At 41.3% G+C, this 21476-nt stretch overlaps 1 protein-coding gene across 1 annotated transcript; it reads left to right on the top strand.

Annotated features, from left to right (window-relative positions):
- The first annotated feature begins 615 nt into the window (after positions 1–615).
- Positions 616–18474, top strand: CXHXorf21 (chromosome X CXorf21 homolog). Its single transcript, XM_032331074.1, has 2 exons — positions 616–844; positions 17075–18474. The coding sequence occupies exon 2, from the start codon at positions 17076–17078 to the stop codon at positions 17967–17969; it is 894 nt and encodes a 297-aa protein (XP_032186965.1). The 5' UTR covers positions 616–844; position 17075; the 3' UTR covers positions 17970–18474.
- The last annotated feature ends 3002 nt before the right edge of the window (positions 18475–21476 follow it).

The following is a 21476-nucleotide window of genomic DNA, read 5'->3' as shown; positions in this document are numbered from 1 at the left end:
TTATGCATATTTTTCCAGTTGTTTCCTTACTTAATGCTGCAACAAATACATTTTCACATGTTTTTGTGCACTGATATAAATATGTGACATATGTGAATTTATACATAGAAAGTTGTTGGGTCAGAGAATATGATTATTTAAAGTTTTGGGGGAAAAAAGTCAACAGATATTGGGAAATGGCCCTCTGGAAATGTCTACAATCTCACCACTAACATAGAAGAGTGCCTGTTTCTCCACAACTTTGCCCACTCAGGGTGTTATCACATGTGGTTTTTTTTTTTTTTTTACCTTGGTTAATTTGAGAGAGAAAATGGTTTTCATTTGCATTTTTAAAATTTGTGAGTACAAATCTTAGACTATTTCTCCAAAATTATAGATCATCGATGAGACAGAGTTTTCTAAATGATATCTGACGCTGGCTCTCTTTTGGTGAAGGGATCCCAGAGAATTTACTGTTAGAGGAGTAAACTTAAGTTGATAGAGTTCTTATATAAAGTGTGGCAATCGACTATTTTAACAAGAGACAGTTTCATAGATAGGTTTCATTTTTCAAAAAAGGGGAAGAAACACCATTCTGTGGCTCAGTGTGGGTTTGTCAGTTATTGCCTACCCCCCTTCCTGGGACTTCCCACTGTTCTTGAGCACAAATCAGACTCAAGCAAACACAACTCTTTCCATGGGATCAGTTATAAGAAGAATGGCCAGGCAATGAACAGCTGAGTTTCTTGGTCTTACCAGCGTAAGGCTTGCTGACATTTCTGAAGAAAGCCCTGGCTGGCTCATTTGTCTCTATATGGTTGATCACTGTTTCTTCAGGACCAAAGGAGCAGAGTGTTCAGCGAAGGTAAGAGAAAGGTGGCAACGGGCCCTCTCAGTGCTACCCCTTGGGTCATCTCTCTTGTCACCCTTTTAGGCAAATCTCATGAGAAGCCAGATGCAATGGTAACATCTCAGATGTCTTTCTAGTTGACCAAATCAGTGGTGAGTGGGAGTTGAAGCAAGCATTCCAGGGAGCCAGATGAGAAATGGCAATTAAGTCGGACACTTGCTTCTCTGAGCTCCCCAGTGTCTCCTTCTGGGCATTTCTGAAAGACTTTTTTGACCTAACCATTTGGACGGGTGGGATCCAGGACTGGTTGTGAGATTGATGCTGTCCCCGTGCAGTAATTGTGGCACAGATTTAGCTTCTATGTTTTGAAAAGAAAGGCCTAAAACCTGACCACAGGTTTTGCAGGGACAGCACAATTCTAGAATTGAGTTACAGTGATGGGGGTTTTGAGATGAGTCCCATTACAGTAAGTTCCAGTTGGCCTTGACTCTCAATTATTCATTCCGAGAGCTTGAGATAAGGGTTTTCCCGAGTGGCGGGGCAGACTCAAAGCGAATGTGATCTCCGGTGCCATTGCTTTTTGAATTGCCATCTGGCTGATTGGGGGCAAGTCTACCTGTGGGTATTAGACACTGCATGCCCAGGCCGGCTCTTGTCTGAATTCTCTGGAGATCTGCTCAAACATCTGTTTTCTGGCAGACATCCGTCTGTACTTCAATATAGACCTGACTTGGCCAGAATATTCAGACTGATATTTTTGGAACATTTCTTTTGTAGGTCAGTGTAGTAACAGTGTGTTTCGGAGCTTAAGACGCTTCCTGTTGGAGTGCAGAATATTTTCTTTTTCTTCTTTTAAAGATTTTACTTATTTATTTGGTAGAGACAGAGTGACAGACAGCATGAGAGAGGAGAAGGTCAGAGAGAGAAGCAGACTCCCCGCTGAGCAGGGAGCCCAGTGTGGGACTTGATCCCAGGACTCCGGGATCATGACCTGAACAGAAGGCAGTTGCTTAACCAACTGAGCCACCCAAGGGCTCAGGAGAGTATTTTCAGTTCACATTAGAGTGGTCATATAGGGGATATACAAAGCTAGGGCACTAATCCTGTTAGCTCACAGCACAGTGGGGTTTCAATAGCAGTTTCAAGGTACTGAAACATTTCTAATCACATACCTAATGATTATCTCAGATATAGAAGATACTGTCTCTCTAAGCTCTTCACAAATATGACAGAATGTAAATTTGCCTTCATTCACTAAGCAGAGTTATTTTCCTCCCAGTTCTTGTTTTGCCAAGTTTCAAACCTATATTAAAATGGAAAAAATAGTACAATGAACACCCAAATTTCCATCATGGAGATGAATCAGTTACAGCATGATGTCATACTGACTTTTATCTTGTTCTCTGTTCACACACACACACACAAATATAGACACAGTTTCTTTGGTGACTTTAGGACACATGTCACCCCCAGATTCTTGAGCATTTATCTCCTAAGGAAAAGGGCAGTATTCTACATAATTAGAGTGTTAAGGAAAATTTTTTTTTAAAGATTTTATTTATTAATTTGACAGAGAGAAACCACAAGTAGACGGAGAGGCAGCCAGAGAGAGAGAGGGAAGCAGGCTCTCCGCTGAGCAGAGAGCCCGATGCGGGACTCGATCCCAGGACTCTGAGATCATGACCCGAGCCGAAGGCAGCGGCTTAACCCACTGAGCCACCCAGGCGCCCCTAGAGTGTTAAGGAAATTTAACATCAATATGTTACTATTACCTAATATATGACCCATATTTAAATTTCTCCAATTATCCATATGTTCTTCACAATTTGATTTCTCAGTTTAGAACCCAAACAAGTATATTGTAACTGCATTTTGTTGATAGGACCACAATTAAATAAATGTTAATGGGGATAATTAACAATAAAATGAACAACGAATGATTAACAATTAGAACACCAAAGAAATGTAACACCAGTCCATACCAATACTATTATGATCGATTTCCTTATTTTTCTATTCCTCTCATTTTGTGTCAAATTCAAAAAAGTGATCATAAGCTTTAATTTTTTCATTGGAGAGAGGTCAAGACCAAATATGAAGAAAATCCAAACTATGACCGAAATATATTTACACACTTTCTGCATCAAAATTTACAGTTTTTGTAATAAGGAAATTCACAGATCCAGATAACACCCTTGGGAGTCGCTGTTAGCTTTTGTCTGAACTGAACAGAAAGTTTACTTGCTGATGTTAATATGGTAAACAGAGGCCTTTTGCCTTTTATTTTCTTAGCCATCAAATTACACTTTCAGAAATCAAGAATCACTTCATGTTTGATAGAAGAGATAATCCCAAACCATATCTTTTGTAGTAAGAATTGATATACGGATGAATGATACTTTAGAGCATTCGCTGACAGATCCTACCCAAGAGGAAGTAAGAGGAATATAAGGCAGGGTAGACAGTGAAGGGAATGTTCATTTCTAGCTCTAGAAAATGTACTTTCAAAGGCAACAGTAAGGAAACCTCAGAAGCTTTGTTTAGATGGAGAGATCCTTCCTAAAGAAATCTTGCTTTGGGTAAATTTCTTATATCACTTGCTGAAAAATATGTAACATAGATTTACTTCTTATGATGAAAAAAAAAGTAATGCACATTATGAACAAAATAAAATTCAAGGTTTTCAGCAATAACCTTCTGGTAGTTTAGTCACAAGACCCAGAAATCAAGATCTTAGACAAACAAACAAACAAACAAAAGTGAAGACTTGGAATTATGGGACGTAGGGTTTAGATTAGAGGAAAAAAAGATGAAGATATGGAGTATTTTGAGGATTGGGAGGGCATTAAGAATATATCTCTGATACGTCACCTATACATAATCTTCACAAGACAGTGCTTCATCCTTGAACCAGGATAAATCTGCTCATCTGATTGGCAAATTACAAAATAAGAATGTGTTGAAGAATGTCAGTGGAAAACAGTTAATTTCCTGTGTTGCTGGTGAGGGAATTGACCCAAGCTCCTGGAAAGGCAGTTTTCAAGGGTTGTAAGGTTGTAATTCACTTTCGTCAAATCTGGCCTAAGGAAAGGCTCATCGAGGTATCTGCAGGGATGTCACACAGTAAAAAGGCAAGAAAAACCTAAATGTCCACTTTGAGAAGCCTAAGATGTGCCTGTAGACATATCATTTTGTGACTGTTAAAAGGCAGATCTCGGCGCACCTGGGTGGTTCTGTTAAGTGTTCACCTTGGGCTCAGGTCACCATCCCAGGGTCCTGGGATCGAGCCCCACTTTGGGCTCCCTGCTCAGTGGGGAGTCTGCTTCTCCCTCTCACGCAGCCCTTCCCTGTGTTCCCTCTTTGTGTCTCTGTCTGTCAAATAAATAAATAAAATCTTAAAAAAAAAGGCAGATCTTTTTAAGCAGACAAGCTGACAACAGGTGGGAACCAAACTGCACCCCACCTAGGCAGGCCCAGGATCTTCTCCAAAACGTTGAACAGACTTTGCTCGCCTTTATTTCCTAGGAGCCAGCCCCTGCTGCTTCTTTCATGTAGCTCTGGATTGTTCTTTGTACCCCTGGCTCAACCCAGCCCTCAGACCTATCACTCCCAGTTTCCACCAGTCCCAATCTTCTCGCTTTCCTTTCGCTCTTGCTGATTACTCCTTCATTCAAAGGAGCTTTACCCAGTGATTCATCTCACTGACTTCTTTAAGGTCGCCACTGATTTTGCTCAAATTTCTTGCAATCCTGAAAAATATCTTGGTTATAGGGACAGAATAAGCCAGACCTCTCATTCTGGGATAAGGATGCTTAGTGGATGTCCAGGAGCTCAGAACTGTGGCTAGAGGAACCGTGAAGGGTCAAACAGGGGTTGGATAGCAAAGCAGGGATCTTGGGACAAATAAAAATGCACGAAGGCCTGGGATGGGCATGAGGTGTGGAGAATAGGCAGCAATCGGGCAAGGCTGGGTCCCCAGTCTTGTGGTAACAGGCAGAAAGGAGGTTGGGAAGACAGATAAAGACCATGTATCCACAGGGCCTCACGTGGACTGGATCTTGGAGGTCACGGGGTGCTATGGGTAGTTAAACAGTACATCTCTAACATCACTCTGTGGTTGTAACATTAAGGGTGCAAGATGATGTCAGGCCATAGCCAGTGGGAGAGGTTAGGGAAAATGTTCCCATGGTAAGTTTAAAAGACCAGAGAGGATGAATTATTGGAATACCTCAAAGACATACTGGCATCGATACACAACTGGGACATGGGTGAAGTCCTCTGGGTCATTCCTCTGTGGGGGAGAACAAGGGCTGTCTTTTTGGAGCTTTTCTCTCTGCACTTCCCTGTATTTTCCTTCCTTTATTCTCAAGTGCTGTTGTTAGTAAACGGACTCCAGGTGGACACCCTTCTCAAAGGACTCATTGCTGGTCATGACTGCTTGATGTTAACTGCTCTCAACATGGCAGGGGTGGGATATATTTTAACAACAGACCACATGCTTTGGGGTTCATCCATTTGGACTTAAATCTTGCCTCTAGCACTTAGTTGCTTTGTGTCCTTGGGAAGGTCATAGGTTCAATCTCAACCTCGGCTTTCTGGCTTGGAAAATCCAAATTGTGGTAATAGCTAACATGCAGTGTTATTGAGAAATGAAGCATAATGCATGGAAAGAAACCGACACAACTATGATTATTATTATGCTCTATCCTGCTACTGCATCTGCCTTTTGATGTAGGTCAAGGGTAGGCAAACCATGGCCCATGAATCAAATTGGCTCCTTGCCCGTTTTTCTAAATAAAGCTTTATTGGAGCAGGGCCACATCCATTTGTTTACATATGGTCTATGGCTTTTTTCCTGTGATGAGGCACACTAGCAGTAGAAGAGACTTAAAATATTAAGTATTTGGTCTCTTATAAAAAAAAGTTCGCTGATCCCTAACTTAGGTTTTTCCAGATGTTCCCTGTTAGAGAGGTCTTAATCTATGCCTGTTTTGTTTGGGTATAAATGAAAAGTATTTCCATGTACAGAGTAGAACAAGAGTTTTCTGAGAAATGATATCAATGCTACTGAAGAAGGAAGAATTCACATTGCCATTTCTTCTGAAATCCAAGTCAATGGTTTAACAAGCTTCTGCACTTTAGCACATATTTCTAAGATGTGAATTTGCATATAAGGTTACTTTTGGTATTCCCCTGTCTGGTAATGATTAACATAGACTAAATTCACCTGGAACATCTCATCTGCAAATGTCCTTGGATGTCTTTTTCTTCACACTTAGTTATGGGCAATTCTAAATATACCTATATATCTTCTCTAGGATGAGAAACAAAAATTCAAGTGATAAGATATCTTGGAGCAATTAAAATAATCCATTGGGTTACATTTCTGGGTCTCAGATGAAATTTACTCTAATACATGTTTTAATATTTGTTTGAAGTATACTTTTGACAATATCTGTTAAGAGATTAATGTCAAGAATTTCACAAATAATCACTGAAATTTTTTTAAATGCTAATAGTTAAACTCAAATAATATTTCTCTATTTTTAAATTTTAGGATGTCAGGCTATACAGCATTGCTTTCACTCTACTGGTATATTAAAAGGTTTTATAAATATTAAGTGGGTTAATATATAATTTTTGTTTATACATTTCAACCAATATTCCTCTCCATAGCTTTAGGGTAGGCTTTCAAAAGCTGCTTTAGCATGCTCTCTGCTGCCCTCTGCAGCTAATTTTCAGAAACTGCTTTTGATTCTGAGTAACCCACTTAACACTGTGCTTATAACTCACACAATATTAAAGTTTGAGGGGACTCGACCGATGATTTAATCCTACATTTTTCATTTACAGATCAGAAGTTGAGTCTCTGAGGAGTTAAGTGACATGTGAGTGTGGGCTCTGTTTTCTGACTGCCAGTGTTTGAATATCTGGTGGCTTTGGACATAGTAATTTTGACTTCTATGTAATAAGCATAATAATAATAACTCCATCTTAGAGTCTTTGTGGGGATCCAGGGATCTAGTACGTAAAAAGCACTGAAAATAGGATGTGGGTTGTAGCTAGCACTGATGTGAGGTATTTCATTGGCTTGTTGTTAACAAGACTAAAACCACAGCTCGTGACAGGGTCAGAACCAGAAGTCTGGTCTCCTGATGACTAGTTCAAGAATTTTTTTTTTTTTTGCCATAGTCTGAATATACAATGAAACTTTACCTTTGAAAGTAGATTTTAAGGGCGCCTGGGTGGCTCAGTGGGTTAAGCCGCTGCCTTCGGCTCAGGTCATGATCTCAGGGTCCTGGGATCGAGTCCCGCATCGGGTTCTCTGCTCCTCGGGGAGCCTGCTTCCTCCTCTCTCTCTCTCTGCCTGCCTCTCTGCCTACTTGTGATCTCTCTGTGTCAAATGAATAAATAAAATCTTTAAAAAAAAAAAAGAAAAAGAAAGTAGATTTTAAGAGTATTTTAAGAGTTGTCCAAGTTATTTGAAGTTCTTGTAGTCTTTCAAAGCTATCGATACTACTGCTCTGGCTGTGACTCATTCCTCCTTGGGCTGTGCAAGGCAGGCTCCCCACCAAAATGACTACCAACACTTAGAAGCTCCTTGAGCTTCCATTATAAATTCCCACTGCACACACCTGGAAGATGATTTCACTGTGGATTGTAAGTGGCCTCTCTAAAGGGCCCCCTGCCTGCATCTCCAATGTACAATTAGAGACTTGCACTTAGAAAGGTCATCTCATGTGAGACTCAGGTGGAACTCAACTAAACCTGTTAGCTCCTTTTCCAGCTTTCTCTTGATCTCCCATTTTCTTCAGTGCTGGTGCCATTTCCCCAGCAGGCCCAGACTTGGTTATTTTTGGCTCCTTTCCTTCATTTCCATGTGCACGAGTCTCAGTCCCTCAAGTTCATTTCTTCGCTTCCTCTTCTGAGACCTCCCTCCCTGATTCTTGTCCTAATCCCTCAGCTGGGGATGAACCCAGCACTCTCTGCATGGGCTTAGTTACCTTCTAGAGCTTTGTATGGCCAGCAAGGTACACTGCACATCCTCAGCCTCGCATGACTCGACTTGCTTCCCCAAATGCTCTTCCCGCCAAGCAATCTTTTCCTTTAGCCATAAGCATACCTCTCCCTAGAAATTAGGACCTATTTTCTGCTGTTCCATCATTGGACTTACCGCTTTCTGTCTTAGTGGCCTGCACTGGGCCCCACACGTCAAAAGAATAGGGTTCTTGTTCCATCAGAATCAAGTTACCAACAAAGCTCTCTGCTGATAATGGTGCAAAAGACCCATTATTCCAAACCAAATCCTAGACCTTCCTCCATCATTGTTTTGGAGGAAGTGGGGATGATCTATAGTGCTCATAAACATCATTCACATAAAATGAAAGAAGACCCATTAGGGCTGATTATTTGGTATAAAAAGAAACAGGACACATAGTGGGAGATTTGGGATAGGGCTGAATGGGAACAAGGGCTAATAAAGAAGGACTGTGAAATTTTAGTAAAACCCTTAGGTGATCATGACTGTGCAAAATAGACACTTGTACCCCACCCAGACTGGTGTCTGTTACTGACAACAGGAGAATGACAACTCAAGTCTCTTCACTTCTGTTGACTTCTCTCTCTGTAAGAATTCTTCCTCTTTCTCATGCCTTGAGAAATCCTTCTTGTTTTTTAGAGCCAAATAAAAGTTTACCTTATACAGTGATTTTTCTGTCTCTTCTTCACCCTTAGAATATGTTCTATCTTTGGGGCGCCTCAGTGACTCAGCTGGTCAAGCTTCTGACTCTTGATTTCATTTCAGGTCATGATATCAGGGTTGTGAAGTCAAGCCCCAGGTTCAGCTCTGTGCTGGGCATGAAGCCTGTTAAGACTCTCTCTCTCCCTCTGTCCCTCCCCTCACACAGCACCCCCAACCCCAACACATCTGCTTCCCCACCCTGCCTGCACGCTCTTTCTCTCAAAAATTTAAAAAAAAAAGTGTTTTATCTTTAACCACAAACTCAGCTGTATAGGAAGGGCCAGCCTCTTCCCCCCCAACCCCTTAGTTACTTTAAAAATAGTAAGTTTCTACTTTCATTAAGAAATGAATCCAAGTTGTACATGAACATAATTTGGGTCAAATTATCCTAAGAGGTTTGTTAGGCAAAACAGCAGTCCTTGCCCCTCTTTTCCAAAAGAAACTACTTTTATCTCCTTTTTATTAAATAATTACTTAGAATTTACTGCCAACTTTTGTATTTTTCTCTTTGGGGCCTCATTTATTTCTTTGTCATCAATCAAATAATGATTTCGTTTCTTTTTTCCCCTCCCCGGCTTCTATCAAATACATACACCAAGTACTAAGTCCGTGTTCCTTTTTCTACACCAGTTGACCACCCAGTCTCGACATGGAGGCAAATGCCTAAGACACTTTTTATTGCTATACATGACTCTACATGATCAAGTACTATTCTTGTCTCCTCACTTTGTCATCCTGTGACTACAGCTCAAATTTGGTTAGATCAATTTTCACCACTTTATATATTATTGTGACTATCCAAACTATGTCCAACTCAGCAATGTAGTAAACCATATCTTTTTTTTTTTTTTTTGCTGCACAACTTTTTAACTTATAAGCTAGAGATTATAATTCCCTAGATCTGTGGAGTGTGATATGACAGCCAAACATGGCAATTTAAATGAAAGGAAACTGTCACACTAGCTATGTTTCCTGCCCTCACTAGTCCTATGTGGCTCTTGGCTGTCGTGTTGGACAACACAGATATTTCACATATCCATCACCCGAGAAATATGTATTAGATGGCACTTTCATCACCTCAGACCCACCTAAGAGACCACACTATTAAAACAGCTTTTAAAAATTTCCTTGAACCACTCACATAGGGATTCTAGACTTCCCCACACAGTAATGGAAAAAAAATGAACAGGAAGTGTCATATAATCTTGGTTTCAAAATAGCTAAAGTGTCTCAGATTAGGGTCCCATAGACCATCAACAAATAGCTCAGAGTTTTTGTCCTTGGTTCACTAGCTTTTGAGAACCCCTCTCCAACACTCCTTGAAAGGAGTACAGAGATGAATTATTCAGATGTGGCTCTGAATGACAGATCACCTGGTACACATCAAATTACAATTACATTGCCTGTCTTGAGTATTTTAAAGTTTTATGTTATCACCGTCAGTATCTTCTAATCCCATGCTGTCCCATAGAGTGCCATGTGGGGTTTTAAATGAATTTAAATAAAATTCAAATAAGTTTCATTAGCTGCATTTCAAGGGCTTGCTAACCACATGTAGCTATTGCTTAACATTTTGGACAGAAAGAGATCATTGCATCATTTCAGAAAGTTCTGTTGCACTGGTTGAAATTTTTCACTTGCTTTGCTCTTCCTAATTCACCACCGAGTCCGTAGTCAATTACATAAATCTTACTTCAGAGTGCTCAGACTTATGAAGTCTCCAGAAGACTTCTGATCTATTTCAAGCAGCCAAGTTGCCTTTCGAGCCTCTAACTCCTTTCAGTAGAGCACATCTTCCACTGACTTCCTGGGAGATGAGCTATTTGAGACTTGTGACTTAAAAAAATCTATTTTATCCTTATACTCGATTGATGATTAGGTTATTAAATCCTAGGTTGATTATAAATTTCAACCAAAAATTTTTAGACATTGTTACATAACGTTCTTTCTTCTTGTGTTGCTTTGGAGAAGTCTAAACGTTCTGGTTCTTGTATTCTTTTTTTCTCTCTGAAAAATGTATAAAGTTTTCTCTTTTTCCCAAGCAATTGGTTTACAGTAACAAGAGGGGACCTATAGGAAAAGTGGGCATTTACCCAGTATTCTGGAAACCTGTCCTCCAGTTCTGGGAAATACTCTTTGTTTAAATTTCTCCCCTATATTCTCTGTCTTCTTTCTGAGACTTCTGTTGCTCAGATAATGAATCTCCTGGACTGGTTTTCTTATTTTATCTTTACCATTTTTCATCCTGTATTTTTGTTCTACTTTCAAACTGGGAGTTTGCCTCAACTTTACTTTGCAATCTATCTATTGAGCTTTAAAATTCACTAACATTTTTAATTTCTAAGGACTTGAGAATTTTTTATTGCATCCTACTTTTAATTAAAGATTGTTTCATCCACTCTGTCCCCTTGAGAATATAGACAGTAGCTCACATCCCTTCTGCCCAGAATTGGCTCTTGTATTTTTCCGCAGTTCTTATTAAGAGTCAGTTTTCTCATCTCCAAAGACATTAACCCTTGGTCTCCTGCTTTCTGGCTTCTGAAATGTTATTGCACTTGTCTCCTGTTCTCAATTTTCTTATGAATATTAAGATTAAAAATTGATCAGGAGTTCTTCAGTCACTGCAGGGCTCCTTCCTCACTGGGTCCTCCCCTCAATGCAAGCTTGCGCACACACTTGTGCATATGAGGGAAGGGGACAATGCTTGGTGGTCAATGTGTCATCGTATGGGGATCCATGGAAACTTATTCATCCAGTACCTGGAGAACAGTTTATAAATATGTCTGCAATCATCCCACCACTAACCTAGGTCTCCTCCAGGCCTGGAGGTTCTGGGTGTATGAGCCAACTTGATGAGGCAGCCTCATTCCTGTCCATCGAAGCAATCCATGTGGCCAGTTCTCATCCTCCCACACCATGCTGAGCAGGAGAGAATTTCCCTCGACTTGCTGCTTCCTCATATTTTCTGTGGGAGGTAGGGCACAGACCTCTTTATCTGGCTTCCCAAAGCTAGCTGGAGTCACAGCACTTCTACTGGTGGGGAATTATATCCAGTAGTCTCATGTGGATGCATAAATACCATGCCATACATCTGTTAGGGCTCTGGAGTCTCGAGTTTAAAGGTTCAAGTTACATTTTCTCAAAAGCCCTTTTTCTTTTCTTTTTTTTTTTTTTTAAAGATAATGTATGTATTCGACAGAGATTACAATTAGAGAGACAGGCAGAGAGAGGGGGAAGCAGGCTCCCCGCTGAGCAGAGAGCCCAATGCAGGGCTTAATCCCAGGACCCTGGAATCATGACCTGAGCCGAAGGCAGGGGCTTTAACCCACTGAGCTACCCAGGTGCCCTAAAAGCCCTTTTTCTGAAACTGGATTCTGCCAAGAATTCTAGAGGACCATTTATGAACTCAGAAGTAAAAAGCCTCATTTTTGTTCTGGTTTCTCAGATGGTATTCTGAGACCTTGATGGCTGAAGTCCCTAGGGGCAGCCAGGGTGGGGCGGAGGGGGTGAGTTGGGAACGAGTTGTATCACTATTACAGCTGTGGGATAAGGTGCATTGCTTTGTCAATTACCTGCTTCTCATGGAGCTAAGAGCTGCCTTTCCATCTTGATGTTCAGGTTAAGGGAAGAACTACACTTAGAAAGTTTTCTCAGGAAACAGTTTCATTATCCTCCTATGTGTGTCTGGCACACAAGAATCACCTCACAGATTTGTTGAAGACCTTTAATTTTGTGCCTTTATGGTATGGAACAATGAGTAGAATATAGTAATTACTTAAATAATTGATAAATTTACTGACTCTATCTCCCAGTAGTTCTAAAAAAGAAAAATCAACACTGAAAAAGTAACTTATATAATTAAAACAAGTATACTGTTTTTTTTCTGTTTATAATATTATCCTTATACAATTAAAAAATCACTTGGGGATGCTAAAATGTAAAAATAGGACCCTTCTGTTTAGATAACATTATTTCCTATTTGACTTTTTTTAAAAACACTTTTTGTTTGTTTGTTTTGTATTTTAATATTTGTGAGAGAGAGACAGAGCACAAGTAGTGGGAAAGGCAGGCAGAGGGAGAGGGAGAAGCAGACTCTCCACTGAGCAAGGAGTTCTATCCCAGGACTCTGGGATACTAACCTGAGCCGAAGGCTGGCGCTCGACCAACTGAGCAATGCAGGCGTCCCCTCATTTGACTTTTCAATTTCAGGCTCAAGTTAATAGATGTGTCTGAAAAGCCTGGCCCTCAAAGCCAACGAGGAACAGTTACCTTTTCTGTTGTCTGGAGTCCCACTGCCAGGAATACCACATGGTTCTGTTTTTAGAAAACGCAGCTGCTCTTTTTCCAGCCTGTTCCAGCCACTCTAGACTCCAGGGACACCTGCTGAGGGGGCAGAGGGGAGGCAGGTGAAGCCAAAGTCCCAGATCCAGAAAGCTCCTTGCTAACTAGGGGAGAGGTAAACAGATCAGCTGGGCGCAGAGACATTTCCAGGATGTCATACAGTGAGAAGCAGGCAGGATAGAGCAGGGAACCCCTTCTGCTGCAGATATAGGGAGGCTCCGTGGGCCTTTGTGATGGGTTTGTAGTGAATTCTTTTCCTACCTGCCATTGTTGATTACTTAATTCCAGCTATTAACAGCTATATTTTGAGTTCCTTCAAAATGCAAACACTTGTGCCAGTTCCCAGGGAGCAATATAAAGATGAGTAAGACACAGCTCTTACTTTCAGTAAAATTTATTGTAAGTTTCTGCATTCCAACCCCTCTCCCCGTAACCCACTAGTTATTTCCCCAATTTCCAACTTCTCAGTCAGTCCCCATTTTCTCTCGAACAGAAAGCAAACACTGCTGCCTGACACCCAAGGCCCTCCAAGACCCAATTACAGTCTTTTCTAGCCCCTTCCACTTATACTCAGCATCCTGGCACACGGCCAAAAGGCCATGCCAACATATTCTCTTTTAACTCTGTATGGCTGAAACTTCCAGTGTTCACAATTTAGCTAAAATGTCACCTTCCCTAAGACATATTCTGTGACTTCTCTGCCTTTGCCCCAGGCTATATTAGTGGCTCCTCTTCCGTACTTTCTTGGTACTCATCACTGTTCCAATCCTCCGTGATGTAATATTGTAATTGTCTGCACCCAGCTTTTCTCCCATAGTAGAACCTTCTTGAAAGACTCAACTATTTCTCTTTGTCTTTTTATTTCTACCATAGGCCATAGTCCTGGTATACAGCAGACACATAATTATTAAAGGCTTGGTGGATAAATGTTATCACCTTTTTTTTTAAAGATTTTATTTATTTATTTGACAGAGAGAGATCACAAGTAGGCAGAGAGGCAGGCAGAGAGAGAGGGGAAGCAGGCTCCCTGCTGAGCAGAGAGCCCGATGCGGGACTCGATCCCAGCACCCTGAGATCATGACCTGAGCAGAAGGCAGCAGCCTAACCCACTGAGCCACACAGGCACCCCTGTTATCACCTTTTTTGTCCTCTATTTTAAATTTTTTTAAAAGTTTAATTTGGGGAGCCCTGGGTGGCTCATTCGGTTAAACACCTACCTTCAGCTCAGGTTATGATGCCCAGTCCTGGGACTGAGTCCCATATTGGGCTCCTTGCTCAGCAGAAGTCTGCTTCTACCTCTGCCTGCTGCTCTCCCTGCTTGTGCTCTCTCTTTGACAAATGAATGAAATCTTTAAAAAAATTTAATTTGCAGGGGTGGGGGAGGGAGTGAGGGAGCACAGAGGGAGAAGCAGACTCCCTGCTGAATAGAGAGTCCAATGTGGGACTTGATTCCAGGACCCTGAAATCATGACCTGAGCCAAAGACAGAGACACTTAACCCATTGAGCCACCCAGATGCCCCCCTTTATTTTTGCTACCATCAACTGCTCATTTTTTATTGTTGTATGGATTTTTTTTTATTAACATGTAATGTATCATTAGCCCCAGGAGTATAGGTCTGTGAATCATCAGGCTTACACACTTCACAGCACTCACCATAGCACATACCCTCCCCAATGTCCATAACCCACCCACCCTCTCCTATCCCCCTCCCCGTGGCAACTGTTTGTTTTGTGAGATTAAGAGTCTCTTATGGTTTCTCTCCCTACTGATCCCATCTTGTTTCATTTATCCCTATCCTACCCCCCAACCCCCTACGTTGCTTCTCAACTTCCTCATATGGGAGGGAGATCAGGGAGAGCATATGAAAATTGTCTTTCTCTGATTGACTCATTTCGCTCAGCCTAATACCCTATAGTTCCATCCACACCGTCACAAATGGCAAGATTTCATTTCTTTTGATGGCTGCATAGCATTCCATTGTATATATTTACCGCATCTTCTTTATCCATTCATCTGTTGATGGACATCTAGGTTCTTTCCATAGTTTGTCTATTGTGGACATTGCTGCTATAAACATTCGGGTACACGTGCCCCTTCGGATCACTACGTTTGAATCTTTAGGGTAGATTACCAGTAGTGCAATTTCTGGGTGGTACAGTAGCTCCATTTTCCACTTTTTGAGGAACCTCCATGCTGTTTTCCAGAGTGGCTGCACCAGCTTGCATTCCTACCAACAGTGTAGGAGGGTTCCCCTTTCTCCACATCCTTGCCAGCATCTGTCATTTCCTGACTTGTTAATTTTAGCCATTCTGACTCGTGTGTGGTGGTATCTCATTGTGTTTTTTTAATTTTTTTTTTATTTGACAGACAGAGATCACAAGCAGGCAGAGAGGCAGGCAGAGAGAGAGGAGGAAGCAGGCTCCCTGCTGAGCAGAGAGCCCGATGCAGGGCTCGATCCCAGGACTCCGAGTTCATGACCTGAGCCGAAGGCAGCGGCTTAACCCGCTGAGCCACCCAGGCACCCCCCTCATTGTGGTTTTGATTTGTATTTCCCTGATGCCGAGGGATGTGGAACATTTTTTTCATGTGTCTGTTGGCCATCTGGTTGTCTTCTTTGCAGAAATGTCTGTTCATGTCCTCTTCCCATTTCTTGATTGGATTATTTGTTCTTTAGGTGTTGAGTTTGGTAAGTTTTTTATAGATTTTGGAAACTAGCCCTTATCTGATATGTCATTTGCAAATATCTTCTCCCATTCTGTCAGTTGTCTTTTGGCTTTGTTGACTGTTTCCTTTGCTGTGCAAAAGGTTTTTATCTTGATGAAGTCCTAGTAGTTCATTTTTGCCATTGCTTCCCTTGCCTTTGGCGATGTTTCTAGGAAGAAGTTGCTACAGCTGAGGTCGAAGAGGTTGCTGCCTGTGTTCTCCTCAAGGATTTTGATGGATTCCTTTCTCACACTGAGGTCTTTTTTTTAATAGATTTTATTTATTTATTTGAGAGAGAATGAGTGAGAGAGAGCATGAGAGAGGAGAAGGTCAGAGGGAGAAGCAGACTCCCCAAGGAGCTGGGAGCACGATGCGGGACTCAATCCTGGAAGTCCAGGATCATGACCTGAGCCGAAGGCAGCTGCTCAACCAACTGAGCCACCCAGGTGCTCTTACACTGAGGTCTTTCATCCACTTTGAGTCTATTTTTGTGTGTGATGTAAGGAAATGGTCCAGTTTTATTTCTGCATGTGGCTGTCCAATTTTCCCAACACAATTTGTTGAAGAGACTGTCTTTTTTCCATTGGACATTCTTTCCTGCTTTGTCAAAGATTAGTTGACCATAGAGTTGAGGGTCTATTTATGGGCTTTCTATTCTGTTCCATTGATCTATGTGTCTGTTTTTGTGCCAGTACCATACTGCCTTGATGATAACAGCTTTCTAATAGAGCTTGAAGTCTGGAATTGTGATGCCACCAACTTTGGCTTTCTTTTTCAACATTCCTCTGGCTCTTCAGGGTCTTTTCTGGTTCCCTATAAATTTTAGGATTATTTGTTCCATTTCCTTGAAAAAAAATTGATGATATTTTGATAGGGATTGCATTAAACATGTAGATTTCTTTAGATAACATAGACATTTTTACAATATTTGTTCTTCCAATCCATGAGCATGGAATATTTTTCCATTTCTTTGTGTCTTCCTCCATTTCTTTTATGAGTGCCTTATAGTCTTCTGAGTACAGATTCTTTGCCTCTTTGGTTGGGTTTATTCCTAGGTATCTTATGGTTCTGGGTGCAATTGTAAATGGGATCGACTCCTTAATTTCTCTTTCTTCAGTCTTGTTGTTGGTATATAGAAATGCAACTGATTTCTGTGCATTGATTTTATATCCTGACATTTTACTGAATTCCTGTGTGAGTTCTAGCAGATTTGGAGTGGAGTCCTTTGGGTTTTCCACATAAAGTATCACATTGTCTGCAAAGAGTGAGAGTTTGACTTCTTCTTTGCTGATTTGGATGCCTTTAATTTCTTTTTGTTGTCTGATTGCTGAGGCTAGGACTTCTATTACTATGTTGAATTGCAGTGGTGATAATGGACATCCCTGCCATGTTCAACTGCTCATTTTTACAATTCCAGTCTTCATTTCCTCCATTATTACTTATCAACTCTCTTTCCAGAATGCTGTCCGAAGGGTATCTCAGTGGACTTGCCTACCAGAAGGACATCCACTGGAGCTGTTCATCTTATAATGAGCAGGTGGCTGAGGAGAGGGAAGAAGAGACGAAATCTGCAACTCATTCCTACTGCTCTGTGGATGAAACCCAAGTGCGAAGTCGGTATGTGAGCTGCAAATCCTCGGACAAGTTTATTTCTTCAGTGCATTCAAGAGAGAGCCAACACAGTAGAAATCAGAGGGCCACAATGCTGCAGACGAACCCCAATCCTGTGTTTGAAAGTCCCAACGTGGCTGCAGTTGAAATATGTAGAGACTCCAGCCGAGAGACCTACTTGGTTCCACCCTCCTGCCAGAGTATTTGCAAGAATTACAATGACTTACATATTGCAGGGGACCAGGTGATGGCTATTAATTCAGTGACAACAGATTTTCCCCCTCAGAGCAGTTTTGAATACGGCCCCTTGCTGAAGTCATCAGAGATTCCTTTGCCCATGGAGGATTCCATTTCCCCCCAGCCCAGCTACTTTCCCCAGAAACCTATCCAGCGGTACTCATCCTACTGGAGAATAACCAGCATCAAAGAGAAAAGCAGCCTGCAAATGCAGAAGCCCATGTCAAATGCAGTGTTGAATGAGTACCTGGAGCAGAAGGTGGTTGAGTTATATAAGCAGTACATCATGGACACCGAGTTTCATGACAGTTCTCCCACCCAGATCCTGGCGTCTGAACTCATCATGACAAGTGTGGATCAAATCAGTCTCCAAGTGTCTAGAGAGAAGAATCTGGAGACCTCCAAAGCCAAGGACATAGTCATTAACTGTCTATTACAGTTGGTATCAAGTGAAATCAGCACGCCTAGTCTCCATATTTCTCAGTATAGCAATGTCAATCCATAGAGAGGATGCTGCTCTCTCAAAAACTTTGAGCTAACACAACACTTTCTTCATTGATTCTGAGAATGTGCAGGAGGTGGCTGTGAAGGGGAGTCCAGAGTTAGAGAAGTAAAAGTTGGATGGAAGTCAAGTGTGAATTCAGAGGAAACCTTACCATTACACACGATGAAGGCATGTGGAAAGAGGAGTCATAAGGACTAATTTCAAAGCTAAGGTTGTACAGCAACAAAGCAAAAATAAAAATGACCCAAAAAGAAAAGGTATGATTTAAAGGAGTACAGAAGTTTAAAAAGAAGCCAAGCCAAATAAGAACATATACATGGGAAAACAAAAAGCCAAATGTTTCAGGGTCAAGAATTAATGTTTGTTGAGTAAATAAATTCCTTGAGAAGAATGGACTGTAGAAGGGTGCTGTGTTTGGGTAGAAAGACCAGTTCCCATAGTTGTGAAATTCTATTTCTTTTCTCTATTCTTTATCAGATCATTAAATATTCTTTATAAACATTCATACACTAGCAAATTGCAATTGTGTTTTTTTGAATGATTACTTAGCTACATCTACTCTAACCTCCTAGTTCTGTTTACTAGTGAAGACGAAGTTTTCTAAATGAAAAATATCATATGGTGAATTTTTCTTTTTTTTTTAAGATCATATTTTTAAGTCATCTCTCTACCCAGTTAGGGGCTTGAACTTACAACTCTGAGATTAAGACTCTCGTGCTCTGCTGACTGAGCCGGCCAGGCACCCCTCACATCATGATTAAAATCATTCCTTTTATTTTGCTATATATTATTTTCTTGGTGGTGCTAAGTTCCTAAAGAAGTTATGAATGTTAATTTCCCTCCTTTTCATTTTTTTTCTCCACTTTCTCTTGACCCTTGTGGAACCAGGAAGGGGTCTCCTGCATCCTCTGAACAAGGTTACAAGCTCTAGGGTCCCATCATAGCTAATTCTGTCAACTCATATGCACTAGAATGGTAGCTTCATGAACACCTCACTGCTCTACCCCATTCTTCTAGCTTAAAAGATGGCAAAACATGGCACACTGGCCTTATCTAGCCTGCTGCTTATTTTTAAGATTATGATATAACTGACATGTAACATTACATTAGTTTCAGGTGTATACCATGAGTCACTGTATCTATTGCAAAATGATCACAATAAGTCTAGTTATATCCTTTTTGAACCCCACTGAGCTCAGAATTTCTTCTACCATTCAAAAATGGGAAAAACCAAGTATTTGACAGGTGAAATTAAGATACTCAAATTCAGTGTCCATAAAATCAGGCTTTACTCTACTTCAGCCACACCCATTCATTTATGTGCTGTCAATGGCTGCTTTCACACACAAATGGCAGGTTGAATGAATGCGGCAGAGAACTAATGGGCCACCAGGGCCTGAAGCACTATCCTCTTACAGAGAGAGGATGCCAACCATGCTCCCCATGGGGAAGTCTGGGGAGGTAGCTTTCTGGGGAGTGAGGAAACAGAACAGGTTTCCAGAGACCTCCGGCCATTTCAGGGAGCTCTGGAGCGGGCATAGCCCTTCAAAATGGATCCACATTGCAATTAGAGGGTTGGCTGTGGTTCTCCAGCCCGACCAGAAGGGGGCATAACTTGAGCTGATACAGTTGTGTTCAGGGCACTACTCTCCAAGTGGAAGCAGTGGCTGGGGGACGGATCGCCTCATACAGAAGCAGTGATCCAGGTGGAGCAAAGCACCATCTTCTACCTTTCTCAGTATTTATTTTTCTAAGTTAATGTTTTACAACTTGTAATATTGAGTAAGGAAACCTGGTTTTGAAATGATTAATCAGGTATTTTATTGTTTTAAATTTATAGAAATAATAGCTACTCTTTATTAATGGCTTGGTATGTGTCTGGCACCATGTTAAGTATTTTGCACAAGTTATTTTGCAGGATTCTCATCACCTATGAGAGCAAATGCCTATTATCCCTTTTTTTGTCCCCAGACATGAGGTCACTTGGCTGGGGGGGGGGGAGTAGTTAAATAACCTGTGGGAGGGGAAAGAGTGGGTGGTGAACCTGGATTCCAATTCAGTTCTGTTGAAATTCAAAGTCCTGGTCCTTAAGTACGACCACCTGCTCTCCTGTTGACCACCATGCTTTTTCCTCATTAAAGACTGGATTTCCTCTCTGAAGGAAAAGAACTCAGTCACTTCACCACTACGTTTTCTTCATTGTTTTGCTGGATAATATTTGCAGATCTTCACCCCCACCCAAGAACATAAGCTTTGATTTGTTCGTTTCTCCAGGTCTTAAACACTATTTATACATAGTAGGAACCCAGCTAATGTATGTCAAATGGATATATTTGGCTGTGTTTGATACTGCATCTGGTGGTCGAAGTGAAAAACCATCAGTATGAAAACCAGTAATTCTGCTTAGAATCAAATGCTATTGCGAGTTCCTCCTCAAGGAGAAAAATAACTGAATAAATGAACTTAATTTAACATGTTAGCATAATAAAGTACATTATAATAAAATATCATGAATATTTTTCTTTAAACTTATTCACTAAGAAATAACTCATTACAAAAGAGAGTGGTTTCTCTTTTCCAGTGAGCCTTACTTTAATGCTATTTTGGGTGTTTGGAGCACTGTGCATGAAGCATAGGGAAGACATGTGTGTGCATGCACACACACACAGGGGAGTAGGCTCTGTTCTCTGCCAGCTTACTAGATTGCTGGGGAGGCCTAGCAAATAGCTAGGTGACAAGTGACAAAGCCCCTTATTAGGCAGCAACTTGGCAAAGTGGCATAAACAGAAACACAGTCATCAATGATTTCAGCTCAAGTATGACATGGGCTAAAAGTAGGTGGGTTAGGAGATGGTGGACAGTTGGGGAGCCCAGGGCAGATGCCAAAGAAAGTGATGGTTTAATTGACTTTTGAAGAGCAAGATAGGATTTGGGTAGACGGATAGGGGAGGGGTTTCATGCAAAGACGTCAGTGTGATGCCACAGGGAGTTCTGAGTCCATGGCTACACTGGGAGCTGCATGAATGCACGCACAGCAGTATGTTAGTTTGCTATGGCTAATGTACCAAATGGACACAAAATTAGGGACTTAAAATAGGACACACTTATTACCTTAGGGTCATGGAGGTCAAAAGTCCAGAATTATTCCCAATGGGCTAAAATCGAGGTGTTGGTAAGGCTGCGTTCCTTCTGGACGTTAGAGGGCAGAAATGGCTTGCTTACCCTTTACAGCTTTTAGAAGCTACCCACACACCACTGGAGCTCCTGGCTGTGCATCAAAGGCACCACCGCCATCAACAGGACTTTGCCTACTCTACCCTCCTCCTCCTCATTTCCCTTTTATGAGGGCCCTTATGATCCTATTAGGCCCACCTGGATGATTGAGGCTAATGTGCTCATCTCAAGATTCTTCAAGTAATCCATCTGCTAAGTTCCTTTTGCCTCGTATAGGAACATTCACAGGTTCCAGGAATCAAGATATGAATATTTGCCAGGGTAAGGTGGGGG

The sequence above is a fragment of the Mustela erminea genome, chromosome X, assembly GCF_009829155.1.
Source record: "Mustela erminea isolate mMusErm1 chromosome X, mMusErm1.Pri, whole genome shotgun sequence".
NCBI lineage: Eukaryota > Metazoa > Chordata > Mammalia > Carnivora > Mustelidae > Mustela > Mustela erminea.
Note: the sequence above shows the minus strand (reverse complement) of the source record. Positions and strands in the feature narration are given on the sequence as shown.